The following is an 18,928-nucleotide window of genomic DNA, read 5'->3' as shown; positions in this document are numbered from 1 at the left end:
TAGGATTAGGATATGTACGTAGTTTTGAAAATTTTTTACATATGTGTACGAATAGTACTAAACCGTACTATAATTGGTACAATTTGGGTACTAAATGGTACTAAATGTGGTAACATTTAGATGTTTAGTGGGGAGATGGAGCTGTAATCTTGAAATTTGAAGTTAGAATCACGTTTGGGGTGTGAGATTGAGATATGTAGGAAGTTTTGGAATATTGTACTAATGTGTACTTAATTTGGTACAATTTAAATTGTAGATTAAGCGATAGAGTTGGAATCCTGAAACATGAATTTAAGATCACTCTGAGAGTGTAGGTAGTTTTGGAAATTCGTACTAGTGTGTACTAAAATTGCGGGCGGTCCAATCAACTTGGAGTCCTAAAATTTGAATTTAGGATCACTGTGGGGGTGTAGGTGAAGCAATAGAGTTGAAATCCTGAAATTTGGAGTCAGGATCACTGTTGGGGTTTAAGATTGAGATATGTAGGAAGTTTTGGAAATTCGTACTACTATGTACAAAATTTGGTAAAATTTTAATTGTGGGTGAGCCGATAGAGTTGGAATCCTGAGATTTGGAATTACTATGGATGAACCAATAGAGTTGGAATCCTGAAATTTGAATTTGGAATCATTGTGGGGGTGTAGGATCGGGGTATGCAGGAAGTTTTGTTGGATGGTTGAGGTGGGTAGTTATGGAAATAATGTGTGCTAAATGGAAATAAATTTGGCAAAATTTTCATTTGGGTGAACCTTTAGAGCTCGAATCATGAATTTTGGTACTAAAGAGTACTCAAATTAAATTTATTGTCGATATTAATGTGTGGATTGCTTATTTGTTCTGTCATATGCAGTTGTCTATGAAAATAAAATAATATGTTAAAACATGTTTAAATATTTCCCACATTCGCTAACGAAGTTGCGGGCATATGCTAGTAGAAAATAATTAAATATTGCTTTAATATCGATAATGACCTTAGATTAGAATATTCACTTTTCTTACAAAAAAAAAAAAAATATTATATAAATTATATATAAATATATATAAATTATTATATAAAAATATATACTATTCAAGGACTATTTGCAGAAATATTAAAACAAAATATATTTTTTATTCAAAAAGCATCGTTTTTCCAATCACAAACCATTTTTTTTAAATATTTTTCAAAGACTTCCATAAGCCTGGGTATTTGAAAACGAAAAATGTTCAAGGCCTTCTTAATTTAAATAACAGTTATTTTTCGAGGTGTATAATATGCTTGTAATGTTTAAATATAATTTCTGAAGGGTCGCGAGAGCTATGGAGTTTTGAAACTTATTTCCTGAAAAAATCCACACCACCGTTACTCCTCCAAAAAATATTCCTAAAAAATCCACACAACCAATACTCCTTCAAAAAATATTCTTAAAAAGAATACGCCAACGAAACTCAACAAATTTTTTTCCAAAAAATACACGCCATTAATTCTCCCCAAAAATATGGATTTTTAAGGCGTGGATTATTTACCACGCCTTAAAAATCCACGTTATCGATACTTCCCAAAGAAAAAAATCCTTTAAAAAATATTTTCAAAAATCCATGTGTTTTGAGGAAAATCTCTTTATAATAACCTTTTTTTTAAAAAAATCCACACTTATGGCTGTGATAGTCCTTAAAAGTTATATTCTAAAATTTACGAATTGAACTTATAGAATTGAATTTGTAAAAAACAATCCTTTTTTTATTTTTGCCTTTTTTTAATACTGACATTTTTATTAATTTTTACACATTTAAAATAAAGTGTTATTACATATTTTTATTGACATTTAAAGCAATTGTTGAAAATAGTTTAATTTTTTTTTTATCCACACCAGACAATATAATCAAATTACTTAATAACATAGATTTTATTTTCAACAATGTAGTTATATAAATTTATTTAAATTGATTATCATCATCATCATCAGTATCTATGTATGTGCTTTAAAACAATTATTGACATATTGTCTTTGGCCGATTGTTAGTATTTAATTTCAATGGACAAATATCATTGTTGAAGATCTTAAACTAATAAAATCATAAAACTTATGTCAATATCAACTTAAATTCATTCAGTCAGCAAATATGTGCGGCCGTATGTATGTACGAACCATACACCGAACCATACGATATGCTTAAAATGGTAATGTCCATAATGCTTAAATGGTCATACTGTGTAGTGTATGTAAATATGTCTGTACGGGAATATGATTGTACGAATATGTATAATTGTGTATATTTGTGTGTGCGAGTGTAGATTTCAGTTAGCTGGTTAATAATTTAACGTTAATATATATTCGACATGTTGCAAACTGAAATTTCAATAGGTAAGTGAAATAATAGGTGGGGTGATGTGGTCAAAAATTTTAATTTTCCTTAAAAAAATTCAATTTATAAACATTTTTCCTATATTTGCATTTCTACTGATTTCGAAGCATACTTCTCATGAGAGTAGATTTTTCTACTATGAGGCGGAGTATGTTTAGATTAGGAGGTTATTTCGTGGGTTTTTATTAATTTTGAACATAACTGCAATTCTATTAAATTTATTTTTTACATAAAAAAACCCAGACTATTATTTTTAAGAATTTTAAGGGGGATATAAATATGTATCCTAAATTTTCAAAATAAGTCTTTTGAATTCACATATTTTGTCCCTCTGATAACCTCAACTATTTGTCCAATAAAAATTTATACATTTTTTATTTTATTTTCTAACAACAAATTTCTATTTCTCTCCAACCCAATAAACCAGCCGCCATCTATATATATCCAACCAGCAAATCAAAAGCACATACATGACATGTATTAACACTATAAATTTTCTATGATTTTTATAGACCCAAATGGATAAAGCGCTAGCTTACGGCTAAAAATGTGCACAAATGATTCACACATTTGCACACACACACATTCAAACGCCCATATACACCGAGACGATGAACAAAAGATATGGCCATAATGTATTTCAATAAATGTATATATACCTCAACATATATATATATATAGGTGTGTGTGTCTGAATCTGACGCCATGCAGCAAAATTGTGCATTATACCGCAATATAGTCATAGTGAAACGTTTTTATAGTTAAAAACCCGCCAAAAGCAGGTCTCTGCCATTCAGCTGTGAGTATAAAATACCCATAGGAATATTGTGAATGGATGGATGGAAAACCTGAGCTCTTGCAGATAAATGTTTTTAGGGCATATTGGCGTTGTTGTTGTTGCTGTTGTTATTGAATGACAACAACATTTTTAGTGGCCATTGATAATATAGCGATAATTATAATGTTTTTCAATTTATGTTAACACTCAATCATGTAATCGAATGGACATAGTGCACAAACACACACATACACATATATACCTATGTAGGCACATAAATATTGTTGAATATTTCCTTAAATGTTTGGTTAATCCACTTTGAGAATTTGTGTTGTTAAATGGTTAAATATAATTGGTTTTTTGAAATTTCAAATATTAATTTTTTGAGGAATTTTTTCTATAGAAAAAGTGTCCTCAGAGAAATGAGCATTTTTTTCTATGGAAAAAAGTTTCCTCAGAGAACTGAGAATTTTTTTCCTTGGAAAAAAAAGTGGCATCAGAAAATAGAGTAATTTTTTTGTTAGAAAAAACGGTCCTCAGAGAGCTATTTTTTCTATAGACAAAATTTTCATCTGGGACATGAAATTTTTTTCTGTATAAAAACGTGTCCCTGCGAACTGAGAATTTATTTTTCTATAGAAAAGGTATTTTCATTGAACTGTGGATTTTTTTCCACAGAGAAAAGCATCCTAATGGAGATAAGGATTCTGTTTTCAACAAAAAGTTTCCTCATCGAACTGAGAATTTTTCATTAGAAAGAAATCCTCACAGGATACTAAGGATTATTTTGAACTTAGAAATCTTTTCTACACAAAAAAGTGTTCTCAGTGAACTGAGGAAGGAGACAAAACTGTTTTCAGTGAACTGAGAAATTTTTTTCTAAGGAAAAAAAGTGTCCACAGTGAACTGAGCAATTTTTTCTATGAAGAATTTTTTCTATAGAAAAAAATGTCCTCAGAAAACATAGGATTTTTTTCTATAGAAAAAAGTGTCCTCACACAACTGAGGATTTTTTTTATAGAAAAAAGTGTCTTCAAAGGACTGAGGAATTTGTTTCTATAGAAAAAAAATGTCCTCAGAGAACGGAGGAATTTTTCTATAAAAAAAATGTCCTCTGAGAACTATAGAAAAAAAATATCCTCAGAGAACTGAGGAATTTTTTTCTATAGAAAAAATGTCCTCAGAGAACTGAGGATTTTTTTCGAATTTCGAATATTAATTTTTTGAGGAATTTTTTCTACAGAAAAAGTGTCCTCAGAGAAATGAGCATTTTTTCTATGGATACTGTTTTTTTCTACAGAAAAAAAATTCCTCAGAGAACTGAGGAAAGTGTCCTCAGAGAATCTTTTTTGGAGGAAAATCAGTGGCGTGGAATTTTTAAATAATCTTTCTTGGAGGAATATCGGTGACGTGGATTTTTTAAAGAATCTTTTTTGGAGGAGTATCCGTGACGTGGATTTTTTAAAGAGTCTTCTTTGGAGGAGCATCGTTGACGTGAATTTTTTAAAGAATCTTTTTTTGAAGAGTATTGGTGGCTTGGATTTTTAAAGAATATTTTTTGGAGGATTATTGGAGGCGTGGATTTTTTAAAGAATTTTTTTGGAGGACGTATCTATGACCTGTACTTTTACAGAATATTATTTGGAGGAGTATTAGTGTAGTGGATTTTTTATGGATACTGTTTGGGGAGTCTCGGTGGTGTGGATTGTGTATGAATATTTTTTAGAGGAGTATCGGTGAAGTGCATTTTTTAATTTGAGATTTTTGGAGGAACATCAATGGTGTGGGTATTTTTTGACATACATGACATACATTTTTTTAGAATTTATTAAGGCTTCTACAAAATGTATGTATATCAAACGTTTTTTTCAAGGACTATATAAAATAGATTTTCTAAGGCATATTTGTATGGATTATAAGATGTAGATTTTTTATGATTGATTTTCGTGAACTCTTTACATAATGTTATATATATTTAAGACCTCCTCTTCTATGTATGGAAGACCTGAGGATATTCTATATATAGAGTATCTCCAGATGTGATGTTATATATATACAAAACACATCCAAAGGGTCTTCTATGCAGAGAATGACTCTTGGGAAGCTCTTATATCTACCTGCATTCTATACACATAAAATCTCTGAAGGTGTTCTATACACAAAGTAGTAGTAGATTTATAAACTTTTTCATGCACTCAAACTAATTCCTGAAGAATTTCATTTTTGGCGACGAACATAGTTAACCTTTAGGTGTAAGGTCGATGCTGTACAGCGGATAATGCATACATTCCACAATTAAATCGAAGAATAGGCTGTTATCTGAATTTTCGCCCTCAAAAGAGTTTTCATTATAAAGCCTTCTTTCAGTAGATATTTAATTCAGATTTTCGAGCTGCTTTTGAAATTTATTTATTTATGTTAATTATTTTATAGATATGACATCTCCTTCTCATAGTTGCACTTCATTAAAAACACCTCTCCGTGGTCGTGATACTACCACAAAACCGGTAGTGAAAGTCTCCAAATGCCGATCGTTATACAAATTAGATTATAATTTTATATCTGTAATGAGGTTCTCATTATTATTTTCAACTACAAAAAATAAAAATTATCTCAAATTACATTTTAATCCCATTTATGGATGGTTTAAATTTCAACAAGAATTTCCAATTTTCATTAAAATTTGTAACTACATATGTACGTACGTATGCCTATACATTCTTGTTAATGACAATTTTATTGAGCCGCTGTAATTAATAATACCAATAAAAATTGTTTTAAACCAGCTCGACTGTCTGTCTCTTGGAAATTCTAATAATCATTAAATAAAATATATGTGGGGATTTTCGAACATTCATTAAATGCTCATAAAATTATCATATAAAATTCATAAAATCACAAAAAAACAACAACAAACACGCACGCAAACAACAACGTCACAAAAAATTATGGTCTAATAAAAAACAAAATAATATTAAAAACAAGACAACCAAGATTGAAGGAGAAAAATCACGGCCAAAGATTACTGATAAAATGGTAAAAAAGAGAATACAAACAAAATTATTAAGCCCCGTCAAGGCGGTGTGGCTTTAATGAAAAGCTACTCACACTCACTCATTCTCGCACTAATATTAAGATGCCTTGTTTTTAAATCTCAAATGGTAATGCGAAGAATTGAATTGAATTTTTCATTTTTATCTTAAAATTGATTTTATTTTCTTTCAATTTTACCTTTTTGTCTCATTTCACCTAATGCCAATTGTTTCGAAATTTTCTTTTCTGTGGGTTTGGTAATCGAAAAGACACCGACCGCATCAGAAACCGCACAAAATGAAAATTCTATTCATTGGAAATATGTAAATTTAGAATTTCCACTCGGGGACCCGGCCAGCGTTCTATCTTCACAAGCTATTGTTTTATTTTAACTCCCAATAGAAACGAAAAACCACCACACTACGATTTATCGCCCAAGATAAGATGGCATCGTAAGCTAAGTCGAAAAGAAAGTATAGAAAATAAACAAAAAACAAAATCGAATAAAAAATAAAAATTTGTTGCATGCAACAAGCAAACAAGAAAAAATACAAAAAAATCGTTGTAAAACCAACGAAATTTTACTAATTGGAAAATTGTGTTTCGTTTCGAACAAAGACAACAAGTAATTAAGATAAAGCCATCAGAATGTCCAACAAGACACACATACACCGACAATTCGTGAGGATTCCATTTTTGGACAGGTAAAACAATCGCCATGTTCGCTTATTTGTTGTATTTTAACTAATAGGGGTCACGTTAACAACAACTGACAATCTCTATTAAATAAATAATCAAATAAATATATATTGTGAACAAATATTCTATTTGGTGATAGGATCTATGTATGGGTGTTGTTGCTGATGATAAGGTCAAAATTCGAAGATAAGCTAAAAATTAATTAATTTATTTGAAAATGATTAATTTTTTTATACAACAACATTTTTAAGATAGGATAGTTCATTGGTAGGATTGTACGACAGGCCTTTTTAAGGTCTCCTATTACATATAAGATCCTTTCGAGATTTCCTAAGCCCGAGGAAGGTATTGTATAAAAAGAAGTCTTCGGAATAAATAAGGGCCACATATGATCCTGTAATCATGAGTGAACCTTTGTGTTTATTTAGAATACAATTTATGTGTTGTTTGCACTTTAAAGATCTGCAGGATACACAGAAGATCCTCTGGATCCTTGGAGGCCTTTTAGATACTCTGGAGATTTTCAATATATAAAATGCCCTTCGGACGTCTCCTAAAAATAGCAGACCATCTGGAGGTCTTCTATACATAGAATACTCTCTGTAGGGTTTCTATACATAGAGAAGCCTCTGGAGGTTTTCTGTACATAGAGTTCTCCGTAGATATATATATGACCCTATAGAGGTCTTCTATACCACCTGGAGGTCTTTCAAACATAGAATACCCTCTATAAGCATTCTATACATAGAAACTCATCTTGAGGTCTTCTATAAATAGAAGACTCTCTAGAGGTTTTCTACACATAGTTTTCTGTACATAGAGTTCTCCATAGAAGTATCCTATTTTATAAGATACATATTCTTTACAAAATCTACGCTTAGGAAAAATATTCCTTAAAAAATCTACGCTTAGGAAAAATATTCTTTAAAAAGTCTACGCTTAGGAAAAATATTCTTTAAAAAATCTAGGCTTAGGAAAAGTATTCTTTAAAAAATCTACGCTTAGGATAAATATTCCTTAAAAAATCTACGCTTAGGAAAAATATTCTTTAACAAATCTACGCTTAGGAAAAATATTCTTCAAAAAATCTACGTTTAGGAAAAATATTCTTTAAAAAATCTATGCTTAGGAAAAATATTCTTTAAAAAAACTACGCTTAGGAAAAATATTCTTCAAAAAAATCTACGCTTAGGAAAAATATTCTTTAAAAAATCTACACTTAGGAAAAATATTCTTTAAAAAATCTACGCTTCGGAAACATATTCCTTAAAAAATCTACGCTTAGGAAAAATATTCTTTAAAAAATCTACGCTTAGGAAAAATATTCTTTAAAAATTTTACGCTTAGGAAAAATATTCTTTAAAAAATCTACGCTTAGGAAAAATATTCTTTAAAAAATCTAGGCTTAGGAAAAATATTCTTTAAAAAATCTACGCTTAGGAAAAATATTCTTTAAAAAATCTACGCTTAGGAAAAATATTCTTTAAAAAATCTACGCTTAGGAAAAATATTCTTTAAAAAATCTACGCTTAGGAAAAATATTCTTTAAAAAATCTAGGCTTAGGAAAAATATTCTTTAAAAAATCTACGCTTAGAAAAAATATTCTTTAAAAAATCTACGCTTATGAAAAATATTCTTTAAACCAGTGAGCGGAGCAGTATAGTCGGACGGGGCCGACCATGTGATACCCTACACAACTTCTAAGAAAAACTAACTTTCTGTGGATCTATATTCTGAGCTTGGGCAATATTTCGCGATTTTTGAACCATCTGGACCAACTAGAGGCCGACAATTATTACTAATGTTCAGTATAGCCCTTCTAATTACTTGTCCAGATTCCCTTCCCTTGTGTTGTGATCTTCTTATTCCCATTGGAGCCTATAGATCGACTCGAAAAAACACAAAAAATTAAGTTTTCGGTCCACTTTATCACAATATAATTATCTGATCGTCACCGAAAATTGTAGGCGTTATCCTTGACCATAACCGGAACTTCATAGAACATTTTAAAGCGATCAGCGCTGTATTTCCGCCCTCTAGTGTGGTAAAGGGTTACTAAATAATATCTGAATACATAAGCACCTGTAAATATTTAAGTGTATCTCCCACATCTGAGTACATACGACCATATATTTGGTATCAATTTAAAGGTCAACCACTGTCCTTGGATGTACCAACAACTCTTCGGGTCTATGTCCTTCAGGGGTAAATCTATACGCTATAGAATACAAATTTTGTAATTTCACACAAAAATCAGGGTCCATTTGACCCGCTAAATATTGACCGATCCTTATCAAAACAGGCATGCTTATTCTTTGGCCCGATCCCCTTCTCTATGTAAAAATTCGCGATGTTTGGGTCATAATTGCGCCCTCTAGAGCGACCAGAAAAATCGATAAAAATTAAGTATTTGGTCCATTTCATCCCCTAAATATTAACGGATCTTTACCAAAAACAATAGGGGTCTTCATTGGCCAGAACCCATCCTACATGCAAAATTTCGTGAAGATTGGTCCATAAGTGTGGCCTGTATCGTGTTTACAAAATATAATGGACAGACGGACGGACGGACGGACACACATGTCTAGATCGACTCAGCTAGTCGAGATATGACGATCGGCATACTTAAAGGTGGGTCTGGGACCAATATTTCGCGGCGTTACAAACTCTTGGGGCTGAACAAAGCTATAATACCCTGACAACATAGTTGTGTAGGGTATAATGACAACATAGTTGTGTAGGGTATAAAAATCAAAACTTTGGAAATAAATTCTTTAAAAAATCTAAGCTTAGGAAAAATGTTCTTTAAAATCTATAGAATAGGGATTTGTTTCCCTTCGAAAATATTCTTTAAAAAAACTCGGGTAGTCTTTGAAAAATTGTAATAAAATACCCCACTGTTATACCTATGATAGTCCTTGGAAAATAATTATTTAAAAATCTACAATTTTAGCCAAGTTAATCTTAGCAAAATAATCTTAAAAAAGATCGAACTCTATAACCTGGAAAGTCTCTAAAAAAATCGAACCCTATAGCTTGGATAGTCTCTAAAAAATTCGTCTATACCTAGATCACCCTTCCCATAAAAATCTCCTTGAACTTTTCAATCCGTATCCTAATGTTTTTCTTTTTCCAAAATTTTTGCAGATTCCTGCTCATTCTCTACATGACAAATAATGAACACAAATCTTCGCCAAACCAACAATACCATTATTCTGCTGCTCGTTCTTCTTCTTCCGCCACAGTAATTTATAATACGGTATCGACAAAAGCCATTATTAATTTTAAACCATAACTATCATCATATGGTTTTTCGAACCCATCCTCACCAAAAATCTTCTGGCATCAACAATGAAATACACAAATAGGAGTCTATGTTGGATGTTAAGCCATTCTAAGATTACCACATCATTTCCTCTATGATCAATCATTTCAATTTTTGTTTTTTTCTTAGTTCCCAACTGCATCCGGTATCGATGTGTGCTGCTGAGTGTTTTCATTCTTTCTTTGTTGGCTTGACTTTTCTGTTTGATCATTTACTGGCTGATATTTTCACTTCATAAATAACTAAGTATCAATTTCACAGACGCACACTCACAGCCATATGTACATGTATCGACACAAAAGACCATCTATTTATACTTTCAAGAGTCAATCCAAGCCATCCAATGGTGCCAGAAGGAGGACAACCTAGCAGGAAAGAAGCCACAATAGCCAATAAATCCATACGATTTGTTTATTTCAATAACAAAATTTTAGAAAAAAAAATAAAAACTGAAAACAAATGACGATGAAGTCAAAACAACAACTCCCCACATGATGCCCCACTTGTCCTCCCTTTTTTTCCATCTTCCATTGAAGAGGAAAAAGTCAAAAATTTTTAGACCTCAAAAAATTCATCTCAACCGTTCATAATATTAGATTTCCTCAAAATCTTCTGCATCACTCATCATTGGCTGAGATAACCAGACACTCGTAACTCTACTGGAGTTCGGACCTCATGTTGTTTCAAATTTAAATTGGACCAGTTACAATTAATCATATCAAGCAAGGCATGCATTCATTCATTCATTTGTTCGATGGTGAAAGAGGGAAGGTGGTATTCAACAAACGGCATAACTTCATATTGTGTCGATATGACTTTGGATTTTTAATCACACTACATGAGGTAAGACAACAAAAACAACAGAAAACTTGCAGTTTACAGAAATGCCTATAAATATCAGGTTTTCCAATAGACACACAAATTTACGAGTATAACCAATCTGACCTATGGCTTTGACTACGACTATGCCTCATATACCTTGGCAATCGAAATCGAAATTAACTGTGAATGCTGGGCAATTCAAATCCCAAATTGTACTTTTTCCTCAATTGCGATTTTTTTCCTTCTTCAACTCATTTTCCAATTTTTTCTTTAGAAAGGTAGAAAAAAGAGGAACTGCATCCATCTTTTTTTTTGAATCAGCTGAAAAACATACATCCAACATAAGTTTGGTTTGTTTGGCCCATTCACTGACTTGGGTATCTGAAATTCTATTGATTGGCACAACAGATGGAAATGATACTTTTCAAAAGGTATGTACATGTATGTGGAACAAACATCTAGTTCAATAGAAGTACTTTCCATGGATAATAGTATACACTGAGAAAAATTGGGTCGACCGGGTATTGTTTGAATGAAAATTTGCGGAAAAAGCCAAGAAAATAATGGATCAGCGAGGGCTTGTTGTTGTCTTACCTCTGCTTACAACTAAATTGATAAATACTTATGTACTTTTTTTCTCTGAGTGTATTGAAATGCTATTGACTTCAATGCCAGTCCAATGACTGAAAACTGTTACCATACTACGAATCTACGATTGTTTGTATGTCTGTACGTATGTATTGCAAACATACAATAGATGACAACTTACCTTATGAAAGCAATGATCAATTGAGACATTCTTCTATTTATTGTTTTCACAAAACAACAACAACAAACAATGTACTTTCAATATGCTGTTATTGTTGCTATTTTTACAACAATACAAATGAAAGAGAAAATAGTGCATATTTTCATTTTAATTTGCTGTGTATTTCAGTGGCAGTTGGAAGTATTTCAAGGAGAAAACAATATATTGTGTACCCACTAATTACTGTCATTTTTAAAGGGACACTTTAATGAAATTATATCGGGCGCCAGCGAGAGCTTCATTCAAAATGTTATATGAGTTCGCTTCATAAATAAACAAAACAAATTGTGGAGAGCTCGCATTGTCATGCACAATGCCAGACAACACCCTCGTATATCCTTCATCTAGAGATCCTGATCAATTTATTGTAGTCCGAAGGACTTGGTCGACTTGGTCCAATCGAAATCGTTGCAATTAAGTATTTTAGGTTTTTGGGTATAACAGAATTTCTTGCAGGAAATTTTCATATGCTCCTGATCGATATTGGGTAGTTTAAAATTTAATTTAGCTACAATATTCAAATAAGAGTATGTCTTGACAAAAGCCCCATCTGATTTTCAGTATTTATACCATACTCAACTATATTGTCAGGGTATTATAGCTTTGTCCAGCCCCAAAAGTTTGTAACGCCGCGAAATATTGGTCCTAGACCCACCTTTAAGTATACCGATCGTCATATCTCGACTAGCTGAGTCGATCTAGACATGTGTGTCCGTCCGTCTGTCCATTATAATTTGTAAACACGATACAGGCCACAGTTATGGACCAATCTTCACGAAATTTTGCATGTAGGTTGGGTTCGGTCCATTGAAGACCCCTATTGTTTTTGGTAAAGATAGGTTAATATTTAGCGGATGAAATGGATAAAATACTAAATTTTTGTCGGTTTTTCTGGTCGCTCCAGAGGCCGCAGTTATGGTCCGAACATCGTGAAATTTTCCATGGAGAAGGGGATCGGGCCTAAGAATAAGCATGCCTGTTTTGATAAAGATCGGTCAATATTTAGCGGGTCAAATGGACCTTGACTTTTGTGTGAAAAATTACAAAATTTTTATTCTGGGGTGTATATACTTGCTCCTGAAGGACATATACCCGAGAAGATTATAGTATATCCAAGAGGTGTTGTTGACCTTCAAATTGATACCAATTATATGGCTGTATGTACGCTGATGTGGGAGTTATACGTAATTAGGTAAAGGTGACTATGTGCATAATATTACTATTACTCCATTAGAGGACGGAAATGTCGCGCTTATCGCTTTGAAATTATACATGAATTTCCGATTATGGTAAAGGACGACGCCTATAGTTTTCGGTGAAGTTGAGATTTCATTCATTGCGTGCAAAGAACCGAAAACTTTAATTTTGTCAGATTTTCTAGTCGCTCTAGAGGCAATTATTATATGCAGAACATCACATATTTGACAAGGTGAAGGGGATCTGACCAAATACTTAGAGCGGCTGTTTAGATGATCGGTCAATTTTCCGAGGATCAAATCAACCAAAACCTAAAGTGACCAATTTTTTATTTTATGGCGTAAAAATTCACTTCAAGAAAAAACATTTTGGAAAATATGCAAGACTTAGAAAGTGGAGTTGTTGATCTATAATCGGTAAAAAGGGTGCAAATATCACGAAATGTTGCCCAGGCTCAGAATATAGAACCGCCGAAAGTTTGATTTTCGTGGTAGTTGTTTAGGGTATTATATGGTCGGCCCCGTCCGACCATACTGCTTCGCTCACTGGTTTTAAGTCACGTTTTCTAATCGAAGTTGCTTGAATATTGATTTTCTGGTTTTTGCAGACTAAAAGTGCCCTTCGCAGGAAATGTTTAATGTAGGTTCACGATTTTCGGTATTTTCATGTCGATGAGGCTACAATATGGCATTACCTTTTCAAAAGAATAACGACTTCCGAACGGAATATATTCAATGCTGTTTATCACTATTGGTATTATTAGGGTCATATTCGCAAATTGCATCAATAGTGATGGTCACTAAGTAGTTTAGCTTGTAATACCTCCGATTTTACAAAGGATAGAGTGGACCCTAAAAGTAAACTTTAAAAAAAAATGTGCCTATATAGTCCTTGAAATGTTTTTCTTTACAAAATCTACACCTAGATAGTCTTTAGACTTTTTTCTTCAAAAAATATAAATCTACGCCCGAATAGTCTTTGATTATACCCTTCACCACACTGTGGTACAGGGTATTATGTCTTTGTGCATATGTTTGTAACAGGCAAAAGGAAACGAGATAGACACATGGTTCCTTTTGAGAATATGCTTAGAATCGCTTTCTGAGTCCGTCTGTCCGTCCGTTTGTCCGTCCATGTATTTTTGTGAACAAAGTACAGGTCGCATTTATGATCCGATTGGGATGAAATTTGGCATAGTTCACTTATTTGACCCAAGGACGAACCCTATTGAAATTGGGAATAATCGGTTCAGATATAGATATAGCTCCCTTTCCTTTTGAGAATACGCTTAGAATCGCTTTCTGAGTCCGTCTGTCCGTCCGTTCGTCCGTCCATGTATTTTTGTGAAGATAGTATAGATCACATTTATGATCCGATTGGGATGAAATTTGGCATAGTTCACTTATTTGGCCCAAGGACGAACCCTATTGAAATTGGGAATAATCGGTTCAGATATAGATATAGCTCCCATATATTTTCGTCCGATTTAAGGTAAATGGTGCAGCAAAGTCCCTAAATACCTTTCGATTTGCACGAAATTTGGCACAGCGTACTGAATTGAGCCTAGAATGATGTGTGCTAAGTTTCCTGAAAATCGGGTCAGATTTAGATATAGCTCACATATATTTTTTCGTTCGATATAAGGTATATGGTGCACCAAAGACCCTATGTATTCTTCGATTTGGCATAGCGTACTGAATTGAGTCTAGAATGATGTGTACTAAGTTTCGTGAAAGTCGGTTCATACTGAGATATAGCTCCCATATATATTTTCGTCCGATTTAAGAAAATGGTGCACCAAAGTCCGTATTTATCTTTCGATGTTGCACAGCGTACTAAATTAAGGGTAGAATGATGTGTGCTAAGTTTCGTGAAAATCGGTTTAGATTTAGATATATATATATATCTCCCATATATATTTTCGTCCGATTTAATCTAAATGGTGCACCAAAGACCCTATATATTTTTCGATTTGCACGAAATTTGTCATAGCGTACTGAATTGAGTCTAGAATGATGAGTGCTATGTTTCGTAAAGATCTGCTCAGATTTGGATATATCTCCCATATATATTTTCGTGCGATTTTACATAAATGGTGCATCAAACTCCTACTAGGTTTTCTTTGCAAAATCTACACCTAGATAGTCTATAGATATACTTTGAAATTTTTTTCTTAAAAAAGCTACGCCTTGATAGTCTATGAAATGCTTTTCTTTAAAAAATGTACACTTAGAATAACTTTGAAATTTTGTTCTTAAAAAAAAATTACGGCCGGAGAACCTTTGATTTTTTTTTAAATCTAAAATCAATGAAACTTTTTCTTAAAAAAACTACACCTAGAAAAAAATCTATGCCTTAAAAAATTCTTAAAACAAAATCTACACCTTAGAATGGTCCTTAAAATATTCTGAAAAAGATACACACTTTACAATGATCCTCAAAAAATATCTGCACCTCAGAACGCTCCTTTACAAATAATCTTTAAAGAAGATTTAATTCTTAAATTAAATTAATTTAATTTTTTTATTTTATGTTTTACTCAGAAGAAGAAGTAAAAAACTACTTTTCCTCCTCCCAGCTATCTTCCATATAAAAGTCAAAATAATTATTTAACATTTGATATGACAGTTGTTTTAAAACACCCGAACATTTTCCCAACTATTATTCCACACGAAATGTGGAAATAGAAGATGATAATAAGTTTTTGTTTTTGCTTTTCTTTTAAGAAACAGAAACAAGCAATATAAAGAAATAGAAAAAAAGGAATAGAACTTGGTACTTACATCCATGTTGGTACACCCTGCAGACCATGAACTGTGCTCACATTTGCCGCAATACCGGCCACGATGATTATAAATGTCGTCGTAATCCACAATGAAAAATGTTTCCTTTTAAGAAATTCCATTTTTTAAACTTTTCTATTTCAGCAATTGTACTCCACGAGAATTGGTATTCTTGTTTTTTTTTTATTTTTGCAAGACAAGGCTGCTGTTGCCGTTTCGGTGTACAATGAAAAATGTCACCGTCGACGTCGATGCCTTACAAAAGGGAACTGGGGCTGGGTTTGGAAAAAAGTGAATGTGGCGACGAGTCTTAAGTAATTTTTAAGTATGGCAATTTTTTTCGTTCGTTCCCTTGGTTTGTTTGGCAATTTTTTGGCAATACAACGAAAATTGTGAAAACAAAGACTTGTGATGTATTTTCCAGAGAGAGTGAGAGAATGAAAATAGCTTGTTTCCACTTTTTGTCAAAACCCGGCGAAAAAATAAAACCTCGTTTAGTTACGTTTGCCAAAACCGAAAAAATAAATAACCGAAATTGTTTGCACTTTTTCAAGATTTGTTTGACGCGGCAAACAAAGAAAATAAACAATTGTTTCTGGTTTGGAGGAGTGTGTAATCCCCTTAGCCAAACTTCGTTTTAGATATCCGTTTCGATTTTGACCACAATCACATATTATTATTATTTCCGTTTCATTTCAAATATAAATTTCTTGTTGTTGACTTCTTCTTTTATTTTCTTTTCATTTCACTTTTTTTTGCTTTGAGATCATAAAATATTATTAATCACTTTTGTACGCTTTATTATGACGCATACGATGACAACACAACGGACTATTAGCAGGATACCAATTGTTGGTAGTTGTACCAGTGGATGTGTGTGTGTGTATAGTTACTATTATTACCAAAGTAAATAAATAAAAAATGATTGGTTATTATTTACTCGGTCGGTTGTCTGTGTGGTTGTGTGTGCCCTGTCATCATTTGAAATAATTTTTCATTTTTATATTTTATTTTATGTCTTCCTTTATCTGTTCTGTTTCACGTTCTTGGACTTTTTTTTTTGTTACTTCGTTTTACGTTTATTATTTAATGGACGCGACCGTTTCCTGTTTTGCTTACTAATGAGATTCCGGACACTTGTTTGCTTATACTGGAGACATTTGAGTAATGGGAAATAGTCCAGTAAGTAATTCCAAGTGTCAGTTGTGGTATTATGGAATTTTGATTCAAGTCACTGAATAACTGGCATTCATCTGAAAAGAGAGAGAGAAGACGTTTTACAATTAATAATAGTTGAGGGCAGATTTTTGTGTGAGGAGGAAAAGTAAATCCTTGAGAAAGGTCTTATAAAAATAAAACAGTTATATTTAAAGGAAATAAAAGAAATTCTAAAGTCCATGTTTGATTGATTTGATCCTTAAAAAATATTATTTAAAAATTCAAGCCTCAAAAAGTCCCTGAAATATTCTTTAAAAAATTTATGCCTCAAAAATTTTCTGAAAAATATTCTTTAAAAAATGTATGCCTCAAAAAGTTTCTGAAAAATATTCTTTAAAAAATTTATGCCTCAAAAAGTTTCTGAAAAATATTCCTTAAAAAATTCAGACCTCAAAAAGTCCCTGAAATACTCCTTAAAAAATCCACGCCTTAAGCAGTCCCTAAAAAATATTCTTTTAAAAATCCACGCCTTAAGAAGTCCCTAAAAAATATTCTTTTAAAAATCCACGCCTTAAGAAGTCCCTAAAAAATAATCTTTTAAAAATCCACGCCTTAAGAAGTCCCTAAAAAAATATTCTTTTAAAAATCCGCGCCTGAGGAAGTCCCTAAAAATATTCTTTTAAAAATCCACGCCTTAAGAAGTCCCTAAAAATATTCTTTTAAAAATCCACGCCTTAAGAAGTCCCTAAAAAATATTCTTTTAAAAATCCACGCCTTCGAATGGTCCCGAAAAAACTATTCATTAAAAATCCACGCCTTCGAATGGTCCCGAAAAAACTATTCATTAAAAAATTTACGCCTTCGAATGGTTCCGGAAAAACTATTCATTAAAAAATCCACGCCTTCGAATGGTCCCGGAAAAACTATTCATTAAAAAAATCCACGCCATCGAATGGTCCCGGAAAAACTATTCACTAAAAAATCCTCGCCTTAGATAGTCCTTAAAATACTCTTTAAAAACTTAACGCCTTAAATAGTCCTTAAAAAAATATTCTTTACAAAATCCACGCCTCACGGAGTCCTTGAAAAAATATTGTTAAAAAAATCCACGCCTCACGGAGTCCTTGAAAAAATATTGTTAAAAAAATCCCGTGAACAAATATTGTTGGGTCTCACGGAAAAAATCCTCCTTTGAAAATATATTTTTTATTCTTTAAAAAATCCACGCCTTTGAAAATCCTTGAACAAATATTGTTGGGTCCTTGAAAATATATTCTTTAAAAAATTCACGCTTTAGAGAGTCCTTAAACACACATTTTTAAAAAAACAAGTTTTTTATTTTACTTGAAAAAATATTTTATTTTATTTTAAAAATCTAGCCTGTGAATATTTTTGAAAAACAATTCTTAAAAAAATCTATTATCTGTCACATTTATCACTCCATATCCCCAAGAGGCACATAAAACGATCTCATATTTTTCCACTCAATTTTAACCCCTTCCCTTCGGCTCTTGAATAGCCCGATCACTTTGAGATATCACAATGACATTTTGATGAAATGTCATTCAAAGTTATCTAATGACACATTACTTCGATCAGGCCTGATATATGGTATTCCCATTGCGCCCACACACACACACTCCTGAAATTCTACATTTGTCTGTCAACAATAAATATTGAAATTTACAACACTCTATTTTTTGTTGGTGCTTCTCCTGGTGATGTGGCGGATGATGTCTTCATTATTTACAATATTTTTATTTTTCGAATAATATTTCGTTTTGTGTTAACCTTACGCCCTCCCCTTTTTGCTTTCGATTCTTGTCTCGAATGCCGGGTCATTAAGATAGCACTGTCGAAAAGAAACGAACACACCACATCTTAAAGTCAAGTACTTGTAAATGTGTGGTAAAAGTCAAAGATCACTAAAAGGAAAATCGATGCAGCAATGGCCAGTCATTTAAATGGATGGACCAGC

General features: G+C 32.4%; 1 protein-coding gene across 1 annotated transcript in view; it reads right to left on the bottom strand.

The window, feature by feature from the left end:
• LOC133325665 (protein Wnt-5) overlaps positions 1–15,937 on the bottom strand; it is a 221,204-nt gene extending 205,267 nt beyond the window's left edge. Inside the window, exon 1 of the mRNA XM_061534387.1 lies at positions 15,793–15,937. Coding sequence (XP_061390371.1) covers positions 15,793–15,914 — 122 coding nt within the window. The 5' untranslated portion in view covers positions 15,915–15,937. The remainder of the gene's footprint in view (positions 1–15,792) is intronic.
• Between the last annotated feature and the right edge of the window lie 2,991 nt (positions 15,938–18,928).

Source organism: Musca vetustissima, unplaced genomic scaffold (genome assembly GCF_032173495.1).
Source record: "Musca vetustissima isolate MV318-11 ecotype Yass unplaced genomic scaffold, APGP_CSIRO_Mvet_v1 utg41009, whole genome shotgun sequence".
Classification (NCBI taxonomy): Eukaryota; Metazoa; Arthropoda; class Insecta; order Diptera; family Muscidae; genus Musca; species Musca vetustissima.
The sequence above is the reverse complement of the archived record's forward strand: the minus strand, read 5'-3'. Positions and strand labels throughout refer to the sequence as shown.